We start from the raw sequence: 16,401 nt of genomic DNA, 5'->3' as shown, positions 1-16,401 counted from the left end.
TTTAACTTGAAATGAAAATTTGATACAGATTATGATATAGATATAGAATATGTTCCTAATATTAAAGAAGGTGTATCTAGCCTGTGTGAGAGCACAGGCAATAATTGCCAAAATTCCAGACCATCCAACCTAAACAGTAAAAATTAAAATCCTGTTTTTTACATCTTTTATCCTGAACAGTAAGAACCAGAAAACTCTAAAATATGAAGACGACTTTTAGACTCCAAGTATGACTTTAAATATTCCAATGTACATAAAGACACAGCAATTATGATGTGTAAACTGGCCCATTTCCCCCAAAAGTAACTTAAGAAGTTACTAGTTAAATAATTTGCTTTGTAAATTGTAAGAATATCAAATACACTTAGTTACAAGTAAAGTCTTTTCCTTTGGGCAGGGGTGTATATTTTTCAAATTGATATGTACATGGTTCTAAATATAAATACACAATTAAAGGACTGTACACGGTTCTAAATATAAATACACAATTAAAGGACTGTATGTGATTCTTAAATAAACAATGAAAGAACTGTACATGGTTCTAGATAGGATTTCCAGTTAAAGAAAAAAATATTTGCTAAGGCGTCTGCCTTAAATAAAATTAAGAAATATTTCAAAAAATCTTTGAAAATATATATATTGACCTAAATACTCATTTTTTTCTGAAGTGAATTTAGTAAAGAATCCTGAAAACCATCCACAGATTACTCCACATAGAACCCCACCTAAACATACAGGTGAAGCTATTCAAGTCTTTTATTTAGATTCATGGATTTTGTAATTATTTTTAACATTTGCATGAATATATATATATAAGAAAGAAAGTTATATGATTGATTTATTTTAAAAATGCCATAAGTCGTCATTGATGTATAATCCTTTACGGGTGATCCTGTACATAGTAAATCTACTACTAAATACATCAAAACTAGCCTGGGTACTAACTTTTTAAAACTAAACCTGTGTTTAAATTAATGTATTCAAACTAAACCTGTGTACTAATAAACCTATTAAAACTAACCAATTGTGTATTTGTTAATATATTGAAACTAAACCTGTGAACTAATTAATATATTGAAACTAACCTTGTGTAATTGTTTATATAATGAAACTAATCCTGAGTACTAGTTAACTGATTGAAACTAAACCTGTGTACTAATTAACTGACCATGTTTTCTAATTAACCTATTGAAACTAACCTTGTGTAATTGTTTATATATTGAAACTAATCCTGAGTACTAGTTAACTGATTGAAACTAAACCTGTGTACTAATTAACCTATTGAAACTAATCCTGTGTACTTGTTAATTAATTGAAACTAACCTGATTACTGTGTACTAATTAATCTACTGAAACTAAACATGTGCACTAAATAAGCTGAAACTAACCTGTGTACTAATTAATATATTGAAACTAAACCTGCACACTAATTAATCTATTGAAACTAAACCTGCATACTAATTAATCTTTTGAAACTAATCGTGTGCACTAAATAATCTATTGAAACTAACCCTGTGCACTATCTAACCTATTGAAACTAAATCTGTGAACTAATTAATTTATTAAAACTAACCCATGTGCACTAATTAACCTATTGAAACTAAATCTGTGTACTAATTAATTTATTGAAACTGAACCTGTGTACTAAATAATCTATTGAAACTAACCTGAGATGGAATTTAAAGAATTTGAGCCGCAGTTTAAATCTGCCAAAACCTGGTTTAAATTATGTGCCGGCTTAAATCTTGAAACATTTGATACAATTTTAAGCGGAACCAACCATATTTGAGCCGAGGCTCAAATTCTTTAAATTTGGCCACTGGTGTAACTAACCTAATGGCGAGGTAATAAAGGATAAAGCTACAGAAGCGTAAGATGTTACAGGGACAGCTGACACATCCTTCAGAACAGCTGAACAGTAGAAATGGTATTTTAGTTTTTAATTTTATCAAATAATAAAAAAGACAAAATTACATGATTTTATTGATGAAAAAAGAAGAAAGCTTTGAATAGGAAAATAAGAAGGGAATTTGAGCTTTACACTATCTTTTTTTTCACCAATTAAAGCGAATGAAGACAAATACACAGGATGACAGACGTCACCTTTATGTATTATGAAAATGTGTAGAAAAGCTGACTCAAGCAAAATATGAAAGAGAGGTGAGGGAGAGGGTAGTGACCTTGCTCCTCTCACCTAATGACTTAAACAGCCAGAAACTAACCTTATGACTTGAATCACCTGAAACTAACCCAATGACTTGAACCACCAGAAACTAACCTAATGACTTGAATCACCTGAAACTAACCTAATGACTTTAATCATCTGAAACTAACCTAATGACTTGAACCACCTGAAACTAACCTCATGATTTAAACAACCAGAAACTAACCCAATGACTTGAACCACCTGAAACTAACCTAATGACTTGAAACAGCAGAAACTAACCTAATGAGTTAAACAACCAGAAACTAACCTAATGACTTGAACCACATGAAACTAACCAAATGACTTGAACCACATGAAACTAACCTAATGACTTGAACCCCTCGAACATGACGAAAGTAACTCCATCATTAAGCAGTGCTTCCCCAAAAACGAGATAGTAGAGGGATTTATCAACATTAACATCATCAAACACTGCTAAAACTAACATAAAATATGTTAATACAAATTATATCATTAATAATAAAAGATTTCTTGTCTCTCTGTTTTTTGTGTCCGATAAAATTAGAAAAGACTATATGTGATCAAGGAAATAAGGCAAGGAAAATTAATTGCTGTTGCGTATTCTTTGCGTACATATTGAAACCAGTTCTCTCTGGGCCGTGTTTGTATACAAGAATAGATGCATCAGTGTTCTTCTAGTATCCGAGGAGGATAAAAGCTTATAATTTTGATAGTTTTGATAATTCACAGACCAGAATATTTCATTGATTTTTATGTGCATGAAAGATGGATCCCATGTCATGCTGTGACATCCGTCTTGTGTTTACTTTACAGTTCAGAGGCAGTGCACTGCAGTTCAAAAAATGTGTACACCTCTAAAATAACTATCTTTACATTATAATTCTTTGATGCCGATGGTGTCCAAATTTTGTGAAGCAACTCATATATCCACAATGGAAGGTTTACGGTCTATCAAATTGAAAAAATTTAGCCTCGAAAAAATGACAAAATTTATTGTTTTAAAAATGCGCCAATTTAAACAGAAAAGTCCGCGATATACAATTTTCAAAGAAAAATGGCAGCTTGAAAAGTGACGGCTAACAGCTAAAATCATTGTTAGAAAAGAGACGCGAAGCGCCCTGGAAACATAGTACATGTATAATTTATGATAGAGATTAAAATAGTAATAGATTGGGATGGGATAATATGTTCCTCCTCACCTACCTGCAACAGGGTCAACGGCAGCAATAATACTGGAGAAGGTTAGAAGGTGAAGTATTCCCATACCAGGGTTCACCTGCAGTACATAACAACGGGTTTAATGTTGATTGTTGAATATATACCTTGCATAATACACTTACAAGATATGAATAGAAAAAGTAGAGAAACATAGCAATAAGAACAGCATTCAACCCTACAACAAATAAATGTAATGAGAACAGTAAGAACCAGAAAACTGTGGAAGGGGAAGATAACTTTCAGACTGAAGTGGATGTTTTCAATAGTCTAATAAATACAAGACAGAGCAATCGTGCAGTGAACACAGACCATTACACATTATAATTTATTTTTAAGCTTCTGTTAACATTATGTGCTTTGTAACAACATCAAATACACTTTAAATATTGTTTTCATGTCGTCTTCCTATTCCACGGTTTTCTACAGTGATAACCAGAAAACAAGTTAAGACTTAAACAAGTTCAATGAACATTAGACATAGCAATTGTAAAGTGTAAATAGACCCTTTTTACTTCAAGTTACTAGTAAAAATATTTGCGTTGTAACAACATCGAAACAACATAAAAAAATATTGCTATAATGCCGTCTTTCTATGCATTGTTTTCTGGTTATCACTTTAAGGTCCTACTGTTGAAAATTAGATGCGTGTATCTGTTTAATAAAATATCTGCAATGGTTTTGTGCAATAATTTGTGTGACATTTTCACCCCTTTCATTGAAAAATTAAGTGATCAAAAATTATTCACGTCTAAAACTTTAATGAAAGGAAGTTTATAAAGAAAGAAGAACTGTTTTTACAAATTCAAGACTCTTCATACATTCAAAATCACTTACAGTTTATCCGATTTTGTGACTTTTTTATACTAAATGTTCATATTTTAAGAATTATTATAAACACTAAATAATTACCTGTCCCCACAAAGGCCAACGTAATAATTGAGCCAATCTTAAGATGGCAACAAAATTTTTTTTTCTCAAATGAGACTGTCGACTGATTATCAATTGACATTCCATTGGCTGCTCTATTTACGAAGGTGCCCAATTTAAATATTTTTCATAAATCACGAGCCTTTTATGTAGAGAAACCGAAATAAAATAAGCAAAAGAAAATCCCATTCTTTACGTACATGAACAGTCATTTAAAGGATTTGAGTCTTGGCCATAAACTCTGATTTTCTAATCCCTATAATGGCTTTTAATGTCATAGACCTTAGATATTTCAAACTATGAATTATGTAAGATCAAATAATCCAAGTTTGAAATATCGAAGGGTTAAACCTTCCGGTAGCAGAGATACAGGGATTAGAAAATTTGAGTTTGTGGCAAAAACTTAGTTCCTTTACATTATTAGTCCCTTTAAATAAAGAGTTTAGATAAAGATGAACTTTTTTTAGGTTTTGTTGTCCCTGATTTAGAAAGTGTGGGTTGTGTAGGCTGTAGGACGCATGAAGGATAATTGGTGGAATCAAAACACTAGGAATCAGAATTTTAAAAAATCTTAAGTTATCCTTTTTCAGCCTCGTTTTCACTTAGTTATTTTTTACGACCGAGAGGTCAAGGATGAGAAACCTGAAACAAGGATGAGAAACCTGAAACATGGATGAGAAACCTGGAACAGGGATGAGAAACCTGAAAAACAAGGATTAGAAATCTGAAACAAGAATGAACGTAATTTTAAAACCTACTGTAATTTTCAAACATATATTTATTGCCAATTTCTCAATATCCCAAATTCTCTAATTCTGTGCGACATTCCATATTTTGAATTAATAATATTAAATATTTCTTTGCACTTTGTTTAAAATGTTGAGCCGTGAGACTGTATTTGATCTAAGTTTAGGTGTTAGCACAATAAACCCGGATACTATATAAGTCTAAGCCAAGGTTGTATATTGAGGTAGCTTTCTCTTGATGCGCTCAAATGTAAGGGAAATGTCATCTCCTTAGCCTTAGATGGTAAAATCCGAAAATGACGTCACTGATTATAGCAGCTACTGTAGGGAATAGGCATTAGTGACATAATTTACGGATTTCAATGTCCACGGCTCAGGAAACGACATTTTCTAAATATTGGAGCACATCGAGACCAAGCAACCTTACTAACCAACCTTGATCTATTTGAGAGAAGAATAAGAAAAGAAATATCCTAAATTCTCTTAAGGAGCCAGACAAGGAAAACAAACAAATCCACTTAGAATAATGATTCTAAATTATGCAGTATACAAAATATTCCTAATTCTGACGCAAAATTAGGATGTAGCAAATGACTTCTTTAAAACTAAAGATAAAAAGTACAGTATTTTTACATTTATTTAATACAAAAAAAACGATAAACCAAGAGAAAAGCCAAATTTACATGAAGACAGATTAACCGCTACCTGCGCAGAAAGAAGATTGCCAAGAAATCCTGGAATCAGATGAGATATATTTTTCATGTTTAGAATTTTATTTGTGGAGGTTTTTTTATTCTTCAAGCGCTCCTTTTTTCTTTTTAAATTGATTTATCGAAATCATACAATAGTTTAAATTGAGATTTAAAGATTAAGCTGTAATGCAATCTTAGTGGAGAAAATCCAAACAAAGCTCACTATCACACGAGCCGAATAAAAAAATTGAACTGTATCTAGACTCGGTTCATATATGAGAGACACGGTTTAAACATAGTTGGTTTAGCTAGAAGTTTTCATATGTGTTTCGAGATTTGAGCCAAATCTTATGTTTAATCCGACTTCTGGATGAATATTGTAAAACAGTGTTGTATCAAGATTTAACATAAATCCCTAGATCTGCTGTATTAGCATTCAAATCAGTTTCATGAATTAGAATAGACACGATTAGAATCAAATATATATAATGTATCTATCTTTATATAAATATATTATTGATATCTATACATAACATAATTACTAGCGGAAATGGCCGGTGTTAATCGAAATTTGGATTTTTAGAATTTTTGAAGAAAAAAATCAATTTTTAGCCTATATATGTCACCTTCTGTGTATCCATGGGTCCCCCCCAAAATCCAGCCCATTCGGTTTAGCCGTTTGGCCAACAATAGCTTACATATGTGTATACAGGTGGGTGTGTAGCAAAAATCGTAGCAATCCTCATATTTGTTAACCTGAACATACCTAGATATATTAAACATGAGCTACGTTATGATATGATTAAAACATGCGTATGGGATTAGATTAACTGCGGTTATATCTCTCCATGTTAATCATTTAAATGCAGGGTGTCCCACGCAACATGACATTTAATAAATCGTTATTTTTAGTTAAAAAAATCTTTTACTTTGAAAGCAATTTTAATATAGCATGACTCCCATATAATATTTTTATTGATCTTTGGTATCAAACAACTTAACAAATTATGGAAAAAGACATTCTAAACAATTCACCTACTGCCATGTTTCGTGGGACACCCTGTATGTACATTCAACTTAAATTATGCTGTATACATATGTGAGATAGCTTAACCACGTTATATCTGTCCTCGTTAATCTTATAAATACGTACATCAAACTTAGCTGCGCGGAAATACAAATATGATGGTCGTAATCATGTGATATATATACAGGGTGTCACACATCATGTCAAATCGGAAATGCGTCTAAATTACGATTTTCGGGACTAATCAAAAAAATTAAGAAGATTAAATTATTTTTAAAAATTGAAAAAGTCCAATATAAAAATATTTTTGCAAAAAATGCTAGGTTCTTCGAGTATTACTAATCTAATATGATATGGGACGCTCTGTAGATAACGATGTAAGAACTGTAATTATGTCAATTCACATAAACTTGTAATGCAAGAAATCTAAATAAAGTCATTTCTATATAGTAACTCCGTACAGTTTAAAGGGAGTGACCGGCTATGAAAGGTAATTGAACTGTAATTGCAGTGTTGTCGAAAACTTCTTTAGGATTCATTTGAGACATATTTCACTTTTTAAAGATCTGTAAATCCTGAGTTTGAGCGCAAATTCGACGTTCAAAACTCCTGATTTGGGGGTGGATACGCTTTCAGAATTAGTTTTTTTTTAAATTATTAAATAACGACAACGAAAAATAAAGTAAAAATTATACAGTAATCTAAATAGATGGCTAGGAACATATTTCACAAAAGAAACTTGTCAATAAATCAATGCTAAAATCGATTATTTCGTTTTCATTATTATATTGAATTTCTAATTTTCTTTGAATTTATTTGCTGATTTCTTCAAATTCTTTAAATGTCGTCTTTTCAAAAATAGTTATAGAAAATCTGCGAACATCTTTGTGAATAACGAGATACTAGAATAATGAGATTATAGAAACTAATAATTGAACAAGATTACTTATTTTCGATGATAAGATTAATTTTTGTTTTCTCAAAATGTTCCTAAACATGACGTCTGTAGTTTATTGTAGAATATTTTTACATTTTATGTCGTCGTTAATTAATAATTTAAAAAAAAAACTAATTCTGAAAGCGTATCTACCCCCAAATCAGGAGTTTTGAACGTCGAATTTGCGCTCAAACTCAGGATTTACAGACTTTTAAAAAGTGAAATATGTCTCAAATGAATCCTGAAGAAGTTTTCCACAACACTGCATACTCAGTTCAATTACCTTACATAGCCGATCACTCCCTTTAATGCTAGAGAGTAATCATTCCCTGGTAAAGGATCGTCCCCATCATTTGGGATTAATATATAGCTTGTTAGAAAGCTAGGCTTGTGTCCCGGAGTGGCATCTAGAGCATTGAAGTATCCCCATCATTTTAGATCGATATATATGACTTTGATAGCTAGGCTTGTGTCTTTGAGGGGAATTTAGAGCATTAAATTGTCCCCATCGATCGAAATATAGCTTATTAATAGCTATGTCTTTGAGGGGCATTTATAGGGTTGAATGGTCCTCATAATTTTGGATCGATATATATATAGCTTATTAATAGCTAGGCTTGTGTCTTTGAGGGGCATTTAGAGCATTGAATTGTCTCCATCATTTGGGATCCATATATAGCTTGTTGATAGCTAGGCGTGTGTCCCAGAGTGGCATTTAGAGTGTTGAATTGTCCCCATCATTTGAAATAGATATATAGCTTTTTGATAGCCAGGCTTGTGTCCTTGAGGGGCATTTAGAGTGTTGAATCGTCCCCATCATTTTGGATCGATATATAGCTTATTAATAGCTAGGCTAGTGTCTTTAAGGGGCATTTAGAGCATGAATCGTCCCCATCATTTTGGATCCATATATAGCTTGTTGATAGCTAGGCTAGTGTCTTTAAGGGGCATTTAGAGCATGAATCGTCCCCATCATTTGGGATCCATATATAGCTTGTCTGATAGCTACGAAATCGCGGGATTGTACCCATGTGGATTGTGTCCTGTTTGACTTTTTTGGCGGACGGGTTAAACTTGGATAGATACATTTCAAGAATTCGTAGCAGGGGATTTACAACAAAAGTGGTAGCAGCAGTGTGAATCAAGGAACCCTAAGTAAAGACCAGACTCCAAGGAACAATGAAGCAACATGTTGAAGACAATGTAAACAGAGTGTAACAGTAGACAGTTTTAATAAAGAATCAGTCATCAAAATACCAAATATGAAGGAAAACGGCTGGATTCAACAATTTAAGTTGTATCCTAGAGTAACTAGTGAAGAATCAGACATCAGAGTACCAGACATGAAGGAAACCAAAGAAACATGTGGAAACATTCAAGACAAGGAATTGGAAGGAATGTTATTGATTTTTAATTTATTATTTAATCAAAAAAACAGATAAACATCCTCATACACAATGTTTCATGGACCAATTGTCATGGACCAATCTTCAGTGAGGTCTGTTTTCGAATAATATTTTTCGATTGCGAATTGAAACTCCCACAAAACCATCACAAACACCAGTTTGTATATTTTTTAACGTCTACGTCTGTAAAGAGAAACCTGAATTTTTATAATAACGAGTATAGCTTGAGAACCCAGCGTTGGCCAGGGTTTTCATAAAAACCGCGTTTACCCGCGCTTCGTCGTATATTACGATTTAAACTATTTTTTTCTATGCAAGTCAACTCCACTCACTCAATTTAGAATCTCAAAACCAAGCTATGAACATCAATGTGGATGTCCTGAGTTCCCCAATCATGCAAATTTGAGGCAAATCGGTCATGGGGTTTGTAAAATATGATCGGACATCCAAACAAAGAACTTTTCATATTAGATAATATAATTGTATATTTCATTCCTAGGAGAGCGCCAACTATTAGCAGGAGAATAGACTCAGGAACTAAAAAAGAAAAGAACAATTTAGAAAACTATTTGTTTACATTACAATCTAGGACTGTCAGGAACAGTCTAAATTCGTATAGATTCAGCCTATATATCCGTTCTATGTTTAAGATTACTCCGCTTCGTGATTGCAATAATTTGTATATGTTAGTAAAAGTACGACCTTAAAAAAGTGGGTTTTCGCCTAGTTTGTTATTCGACTGAGATTAATATCAATATACACTTCAGTGGGACTCCTTAAACTGTAGAATAGGAAGACGACATTTAGGAAAACTTATCTACATGGTGTTGTTTAAAAAAAATACTTTTATACTAAAAGGTTGAAACACATCTTACTTATTGTTGAAGGGATCTTTGCACACCGAATAATTGTTGTGTGAGGTGGTAGGCGATTATAGCAATGAAGACGACTTTTTTATTAAATTTTCAATTGTTAACCTATTTTTTTTTTAATTACAAGTTTACAAGCAATTAAAGAGAAGCTATATTTTTAAGATCTAAATATTTATTCAGTGATTAAAGATTAAAGATTTCATAAAGTTTTACAATTATCTCAGAGAAATTTTACCACATATTAGTTTTTTTGAATTCACTAGCTGTAAAACAGAGTGTATTCTTAGAATGCCAGTGTACACGTTCACATCCTGGTATTGATTTATCTGTACTAGGAAAACAGGCATCATAGTTTCCGATTTTTTCCGTGGTTTTATCGGGACATATTAAACACGTAGTTTCCTGACAAAATCCAAACATTGGATTCACAATATTGGATGGAGGATTCAGGCCAGGCGCGGGTTCAAGCTCAGGTGGAATGGTTTTAATTAGGGGTTTCAGGGTCTGCTCTGGATTAGGGTCGCATTTTTGTTCGGGCTCAGGATCAGGTTCAGGATCGGGTTCAGGATCAGGTTCAGGATCAGGTTCAGGATTAGGTTCATTTTCACCGTCTAACTGAGGTATATAGGAGGAGGGTGTAAAAGAAGTAAAAGGTTCTTTCAAGAAATGAGGATTTGGGTACTTTGTATCATTGAAATGGCGCCTTAACCCTTTCCTGCAGATTCTCTCCTCCATCAAGGGGGTTTTCACAGTCAGGGCTGGATTTCTTTCATTCTCTTGAGGGGACTCTGATTTCTGCAGTTGGGACTCATCATCCACCTGGCGGGGTCCAGCTACCTGCGGTTGGGACCTATCACGCACCTTGGGGGGTCCAGCTACCTGCGGTTGGGACCTCTCATCCACCTGGCGGGGTCCAGCTACCTGCGGTTGGGAACTCTCATCCACCTGGCGGGGTCCATCTACCTGCGGTTGGGACTTCTCACGCACCTTGGGGGGTCCAGCTACCTGCGGTTGGGAACTCTCATCCACCTGGCGGGGTCTAGCTACCTGCAGATGGGACCTCTCACGCACCTGGGAGGGTCCTGCAGCCTGCAAGGGGGACCTAACATCCTTTGAGGTATTTCTCGCCCGTCCATAACTTCTCCATCTTCTGCTCCTAGTCCTGGTTCTCTGATGCTTGGATCCAGGAAGGCGAGAAAAAAAAAAACTCGTCCCCATCCCTTGTCCATAGATTCAGCTTCAAATCCAGGCCAGCGTTTACACCAACATTGTATAACTCTAGGAGCTGGTAAGTGATCTTCATTGTGTTGGAAGTAAATCTCCCGCCATACCTCAGCTGGTCAGCTGAATTTCTAGCGTTGGAGACAGGGAACGAGAGGTGTTGTCGGCAGCAGGTTAGGGTATACACTGATAGCAGGTTAGGGTATACACTGAGCAGGTTAGGGTATACACTGAAAGCTATATATGAGAAGCTATATTAATTGACAGCTTCTCTCTGTTTACATGTTTTTGTGTATCCATGCTGTTTAAAAGCTTTATATAAATCAAAATTTAAATCAAAAGTCGTCTTCATTATATTGAAAACATTGCCTACCACCGTATAAAGATAAAAAATCAAGACTTGAGTCTTAGAGTCGTCTCTTTATTCCATAATATTATGGGTTTCACTGTAAAAATTTCGAATAAAATAATGAACTCTGAAAAAAAATGTTGCTTACTGTAATCCCTGATTTTTCTCATAAGTTTCCACTGGTGAAGGAGAAGAGAAAATCTGGTAGAAAAAAAAACATTATTTAATTTACTAAATTTTGACGATATTTCTATATAATTTGAAATAAAGTAATCGGCGATAATATCAATACAATAAAAACGAGTTTTTATGTAGTGGTTTGATCCCCGACAAACAATTTTAAACTACAAGTTTGAAAGTAAACAAAGAAAAACTGTTGGTACCAGTACAAACGTCGGACGCCACAAACGTCCGACAGGTCAAACGTCGGACGTACAAACGTCGGACCAGTACAAACGTCGGACCAGTACAAACGTCGGACTAGTACAAACGTCGGACCAGTACAAACGTCGGACGGGTACATTTATAAGAAAAAACGTCGGACTTGGTAGATTTTGGATGGACCATTGTTTTAACAATTTCAAACTATGAATTCTACAAGATTATACAGTTTAATCCCTATATCTTTGCAACCCGATGTTGTAGATGTTTCCAAGAACAGTTCGTGGACTTATTGCTATATTTCCAGAGCTTTCATAAACTACTTGTCTTGTCATTCTCATTGTTTACAACTGCTCCTGCAGCACAAGAATTGTTTTTCCTATGAATGCATTGGTAATAGGTTTTGTAACTTTGTTGGGTTTTTTCTTTGTACCCCTATATTCAAACTGATTTGAATCAAGCAGGTGCCGTCCCCCCCTCAATATAGTTAGCAGTCTCCTCGTCCATGTATCCAGACTTTGTGAGATTATGAATTTTTAACAAAACAAATTGGAATTTTTTTTTAGAGAAAATTGCGAATTTACAAGAATTTTAATCTGAAAATTCAAATATATTTGTTCATCCTTAGTCCGACGTTTTTTCTTATAAATGTACCCGTCCGACGTTTGTACCAGTCTGACGTTTGTACTGGTCCGATGTTTGTACTGGTCCGACGTTTGTACTGGTCCAACGTTTGTACTGTCCGACGTTAGTAAGTCTTATGTTTGTACCGTCCGACGTTTGTGGGTCCGACGTTTGTGGGTTCGACGTTTGTACTGGTACCAAGCTGTTGATTGACAACTTCTCTTTGTTTACATGTTTAGGAGTCTCTGATGTTTGAAAGATTGAAAGAAATCAAAATTGAAATAAAAAATTGTCTTGGTATTGGTAAATACACTATACAGGGTTACCCACAAAGGATGAGACCATGGGGTCGTCATATTTTAAGAGTTTTAGGTCGTTTTTTCAGTCTCATCCTTTGCGACGGTTTCTGTAATTCTTTAAAAAATGGCTCTAGATTTAAACTTAGTAAATATACGTCGTAGAAACATTTTATATGACTCAAATGAATTCTAAAAAATTTGTCCACAATACCACATATTCATTTCAACCATCATGCCGGTCACTCCTTTTAAAGAGAACCGTTTTTACAGAGGTTTAAAAACAAAAAGGTTATAAAAAAATATGTAATTTTTATAGTTGATTATTAACAAAAAGCCAAAATAGTTTTAAATTTTTTTTTGTAATTTTGTATTTTTGTAATTGAAACAAAAATACTATTGTAAAATATTTGTGTTTTCAATTGTTTTAGGCATCAAATTTAAATTTAAAAATACTTTTCTTTATTTCTTATTCTAAACTGCAAAGACCTGTGTCTCAACCATTGTTTTTTTTTCTCCAAAGAATATGTCTTTAAAAATTTAGATATTATTTTAACTACTAAAAAATTAAAAAATAGAAATGATTTCCCTTATATTTTTGTTTTTTTTTAAGTTCAAAATATTGTTTATTGAGAAAATTATCTGTTTTTTAACAAATGAAAAAAGGATAGGAATATAATGTTACCTACCCATATATGGAAATGAGAAGCAGGATAAAAACCAGAATTTGGAAATATATTTCAAATCTAAAAATGTAAATTCAATGTTTTATACTTTATGGAAAAATATCAATTTCAAAATGTCATGAAAATTACCGAAAAAGTATTGTATTGTTGCTATGAACATTAATTATTATAATAGCTTTTAGTTACTGCATGGTAACTGAATGTGTCTAATTTCCTAATTATCTCGAAACTCTTTTCTAAATTAATTCTAAATAACTTTAAAAAGATAATCTGATTCTTTCATCTTTTATTGGCCTAAAAAAGTGGAAACGAGTCGAACCCTTAAATTCAATTTAAATCAGATTTGTGTCTAGTTTTGGCCGTAAATCTTATGACATCAAAAAAAGCAAATTCTAAAAAATAATTATAACTTCATGCTTATTTTGGGGCACACTTAGGGTTTCCAGCAAAAATAAATAAAGCGAAAACAAAGTAAAATTTCGCGAAAATGCAAAAATATTTTCGCAAGATGCGAAAATTTTGTGAAAACCATGAGAATAAATGTTTGATGAAGAGAATTTGATTTCATTAGCTATCTTTTTAAGTTTCTGCCTGTCCGTCCACAATACATACGTTCTATTTTCGCAATATTTTTTCGCGAAATTTTCTCATTATTTTTTTCGCGAATTTTTTGCATTATTTTTTTGCGGAATTTTCGCATAATTTTTTCGCCAACTTTCGCATTAGTTTTTTTGCGAAATTTTGCGAAAAAAACGAAAGTTCTTGCATTTTTTGCGAGCGAACGAAATGCGAAAATATATTTTTTTTGCGAAAAATGCGAAATTTTCGTGAAACGATTTTTCTTTTTCACTGGAAACCTTATATATAGGCACACTATGGCAAATCTTTACTGGAAACAAATCATATAACAATACTGCAAGTAGTTATCAAATACTTTTTATTGTATACATTTGCATAATGTTTTGATTTTACCTATTAAAAGCAGCAAAGTTGAATAACAGTTCAACTCCAGGAGGTTCAGATTCTTCTAAAACTGAAATTTAGTTGATGTGCGTGGGTCAAATTAAGAATATTTTGATATTTCCAGAATATTCACCTGTTCCTAAATAGTCCTGGTTCGGAACATAGTGCTCGTATGTATGGTAAACTAAACAAAAAGGTATAAAAGGGAGTTTTCATATATTTGAAAATGAGCCTATCATGCCAATAATTTGAAGTAAGAACACCATGCACCATGCACTATGATACCGGTTTATATTCTGCCGGCTGCAAGGAAATATTGCTGTAGACATGGCCATATTCTGAACCACTGTGTCCATGATGAACTTACAAGAATTAGAATTCTTTTGTCGAAAATATCCATTCTTAGCCTAACCTTTCTTATCCAATTTGTCCTATTTAAGGCGGAATTCTGACAATGGATATCCTCAGAATTTTCAAACCCCCCTTAGCAATGACTCTTATTTTTTAATGAAATGCTGGAACGCTTAGTCAGACCATACATAAACAAGAGATTAATAATCAGAAATATGTATCAAAATCTTCATAATTACTTCTAATTAGAAGAATTTTGATACATTTTTGTCATCCGTATTTAATAATTTTAAAAAATCAACTCTCAAAACGTAACCACCCAACGTGACTCTAATTATGCATTATTAAAGCGTTTTATATGTCTCAAATGAATCCTTAAAAAAATTCTCCACAATACTACATACTCAGTTTACCTACCATGCATTGCCAGTCACTCTCTTAAAACAACGACAAGCATAAATTATGTGTTGACAGTTGACAGTTGACACCTTTATTCAATCATATAAATTTGTGATATTGTACTTTGCCCGAAATAAATATTATTATTATTTTTATTATCAAAAACGTTTAACGAAAGTTCAATGTAAAATTAAAAAAAAATTTTTTTTTTAAAATAATAAAAAGAATTAGTTCTATTCCAAACTTCATTTAGTCGCTAGTTTTAGCTGCGCGCAGCAAAACCTGCTGCAGGGGAAAAAAGGACAAAAGAATCAGACTTTTTCTGTTCTAAAAAATAAAGAAAGTTTAACCTAAATGTTCTTTTTTCACGTCTTCAGCTGGCGATTCCATTCTCATCTGCCAGACGAAAAAAAATTTTAAATCTTTGTTTAAATTTATTTACTAACATGTGATCTTGTAAAGTCCAAAAGTCGTGGATCTCAACTTCCATGTTCTGTGGTACTGTCTGTATTATAATACAAATGAAATGTTAAGTATATACTATTTGTAGAATTTATGTGGAGCATAGAAGCAAAGAAATAAGATTTATATCTGTATATATAGTTCTAACTGAATAAACCTAAATCAAACTTTAAAACTGACAGTCCCACAATATTAAACAGGGTTGGATACAAAATCACAACATTAGACAAGTACTAAAAAGCTGATTTAATTTAATATAAGATTTTCTTTTTTTCTTTAAAAAACATGAATCGATCTTTGTGTTTTAGATGGGAAAAAGATCAATTTATGGTTATGTCATATTTGTGGTAATTAAACTTTTGTTTGCGATAATCTTTATAATGCAAACAATTTTTAATGAGTGGAAATTGGATGATTTTTCAGAATTTTGCCAATTACTTCTTAAAAACCAAACCTATCAACAAGTGCATTATAGTTTTAAAATGTAAATGTAAAGGGCTACAGAAAAACATTTGTGAGTTAGAGCGATAAAAATCAAAGCCCAGGCGTTGCGACACTTCAAAGTAGACCTTGTCTTAAAGGTTAAAGTGACCATTTATCAAACATTAGAGGGATCTATAATTCAAAACTATGGTTAGCTTTTACCCAAGTAACAA

The 16,401-nt window shown here is 32.9% G+C and overlaps 2 protein-coding genes across 2 annotated transcripts; both read right to left on the bottom strand.

Moving 5' to 3' along the window:
* Positions 1–427: 427 nt before the first annotated feature.
* On the bottom strand, positions 428–4,909 carry LOC111705914 (sodium/hydrogen exchanger 2). The gene is made up of 8 exons (XM_023478622.1): positions 4,813–4,909; positions 4,316–4,352; positions 3,529–3,581; positions 3,392–3,464; positions 2,531–2,647; positions 1,834–1,911; positions 645–725; positions 428–470 (listed from the first exon to the last, which is right to left on the bottom strand). Exons 3-8 carry the CDS (start codon positions 3,556–3,558, stop codon positions 451–453), a joined length of 399 nt encoding a protein of 132 aa, XP_023334390.1. The 5' UTR covers positions 3,559–3,581; positions 4,316–4,352; positions 4,813–4,909; the 3' UTR covers positions 428–450.
* Positions 4,910–4,960: 51 nt separating this feature from the next.
* LOC111705910 (uncharacterized) lies at positions 4,961–15,675 on the bottom strand. The gene is made up of 8 exons (XM_023478614.1): positions 15,634–15,675; positions 14,667–14,717; positions 14,543–14,603; positions 13,574–13,630; positions 11,732–11,784; positions 9,637–9,678; positions 5,785–5,813; positions 4,961–5,035 (listed from the first exon to the last, which is right to left on the bottom strand). The coding sequence occupies exons 1-8, from the start codon at positions 15,671–15,673 to the stop codon at positions 4,961–4,963; spliced, it is 408 nt and encodes a 135-aa protein (XP_023334382.1). The 5' UTR covers positions 15,674–15,675.
* Positions 15,676–16,401: the final 726 nt, after the last annotated feature.

The sequence above is a fragment of the Eurytemora carolleeae genome, unplaced genomic scaffold, assembly GCF_000591075.1.
Source record: "Eurytemora carolleeae unplaced genomic scaffold, Eaff_2.0 scaffold649, whole genome shotgun sequence".
In the NCBI taxonomy this organism is placed as follows: domain Eukaryota; kingdom Metazoa; phylum Arthropoda; class Copepoda; order Calanoida; family Temoridae; genus Eurytemora; species Eurytemora carolleeae.
Note: the sequence above shows the minus strand (reverse complement) of the source record. Positions and strands in the feature narration are given on the sequence as shown.

What these genes read in the sequence shown, in the direction of transcription:
- LOC111705914 (XM_023478622.1), bottom strand. Translation starts at nt 3,558, where the DNA reads ATGTTTCTCTACTTTTTCTATTCATATCTT. An exon ending in TGCCGTTGACCCTGTTGCAG is followed by an intron (nt 2,648 to 3,391) that starts GTAGGTGAGGAG and finishes ATTTTATGTTAG; the next exon opens with TTTTAGCAGTGTTTGATGAT. An exon ending in AGAAAAAAATGAGTATTTAG is followed by an intron (nt 471 to 644) that starts GTCAATATATAT and finishes ATTTATATTTAG; the next exon opens with AACCGTGTACAGTCCTTTAA.
- LOC111705910 (XM_023478614.1), bottom strand. Translation starts at nt 15,673, where the DNA reads ATGGAATCGCCAGCTGAAGACGTGAAAAAAGAACATTTAG. An exon ending in GAGAAAAATCAGGGATTACA is followed by an intron (nt 9,679 to 11,731) that starts GTAAGCAACATT and finishes TTTCTTTTTTAG; the next exon opens with TTCCTGAGTCTATTCTCCTG. An exon ending in GCAATCTTCTTTCTGCGCAG is followed by an intron (nt 5,036 to 5,784) that starts GTAGCGGTTAAT and finishes CTTGTTTTTCAG; the next exon opens with GTTTCTCATCCCTGTTCCAG.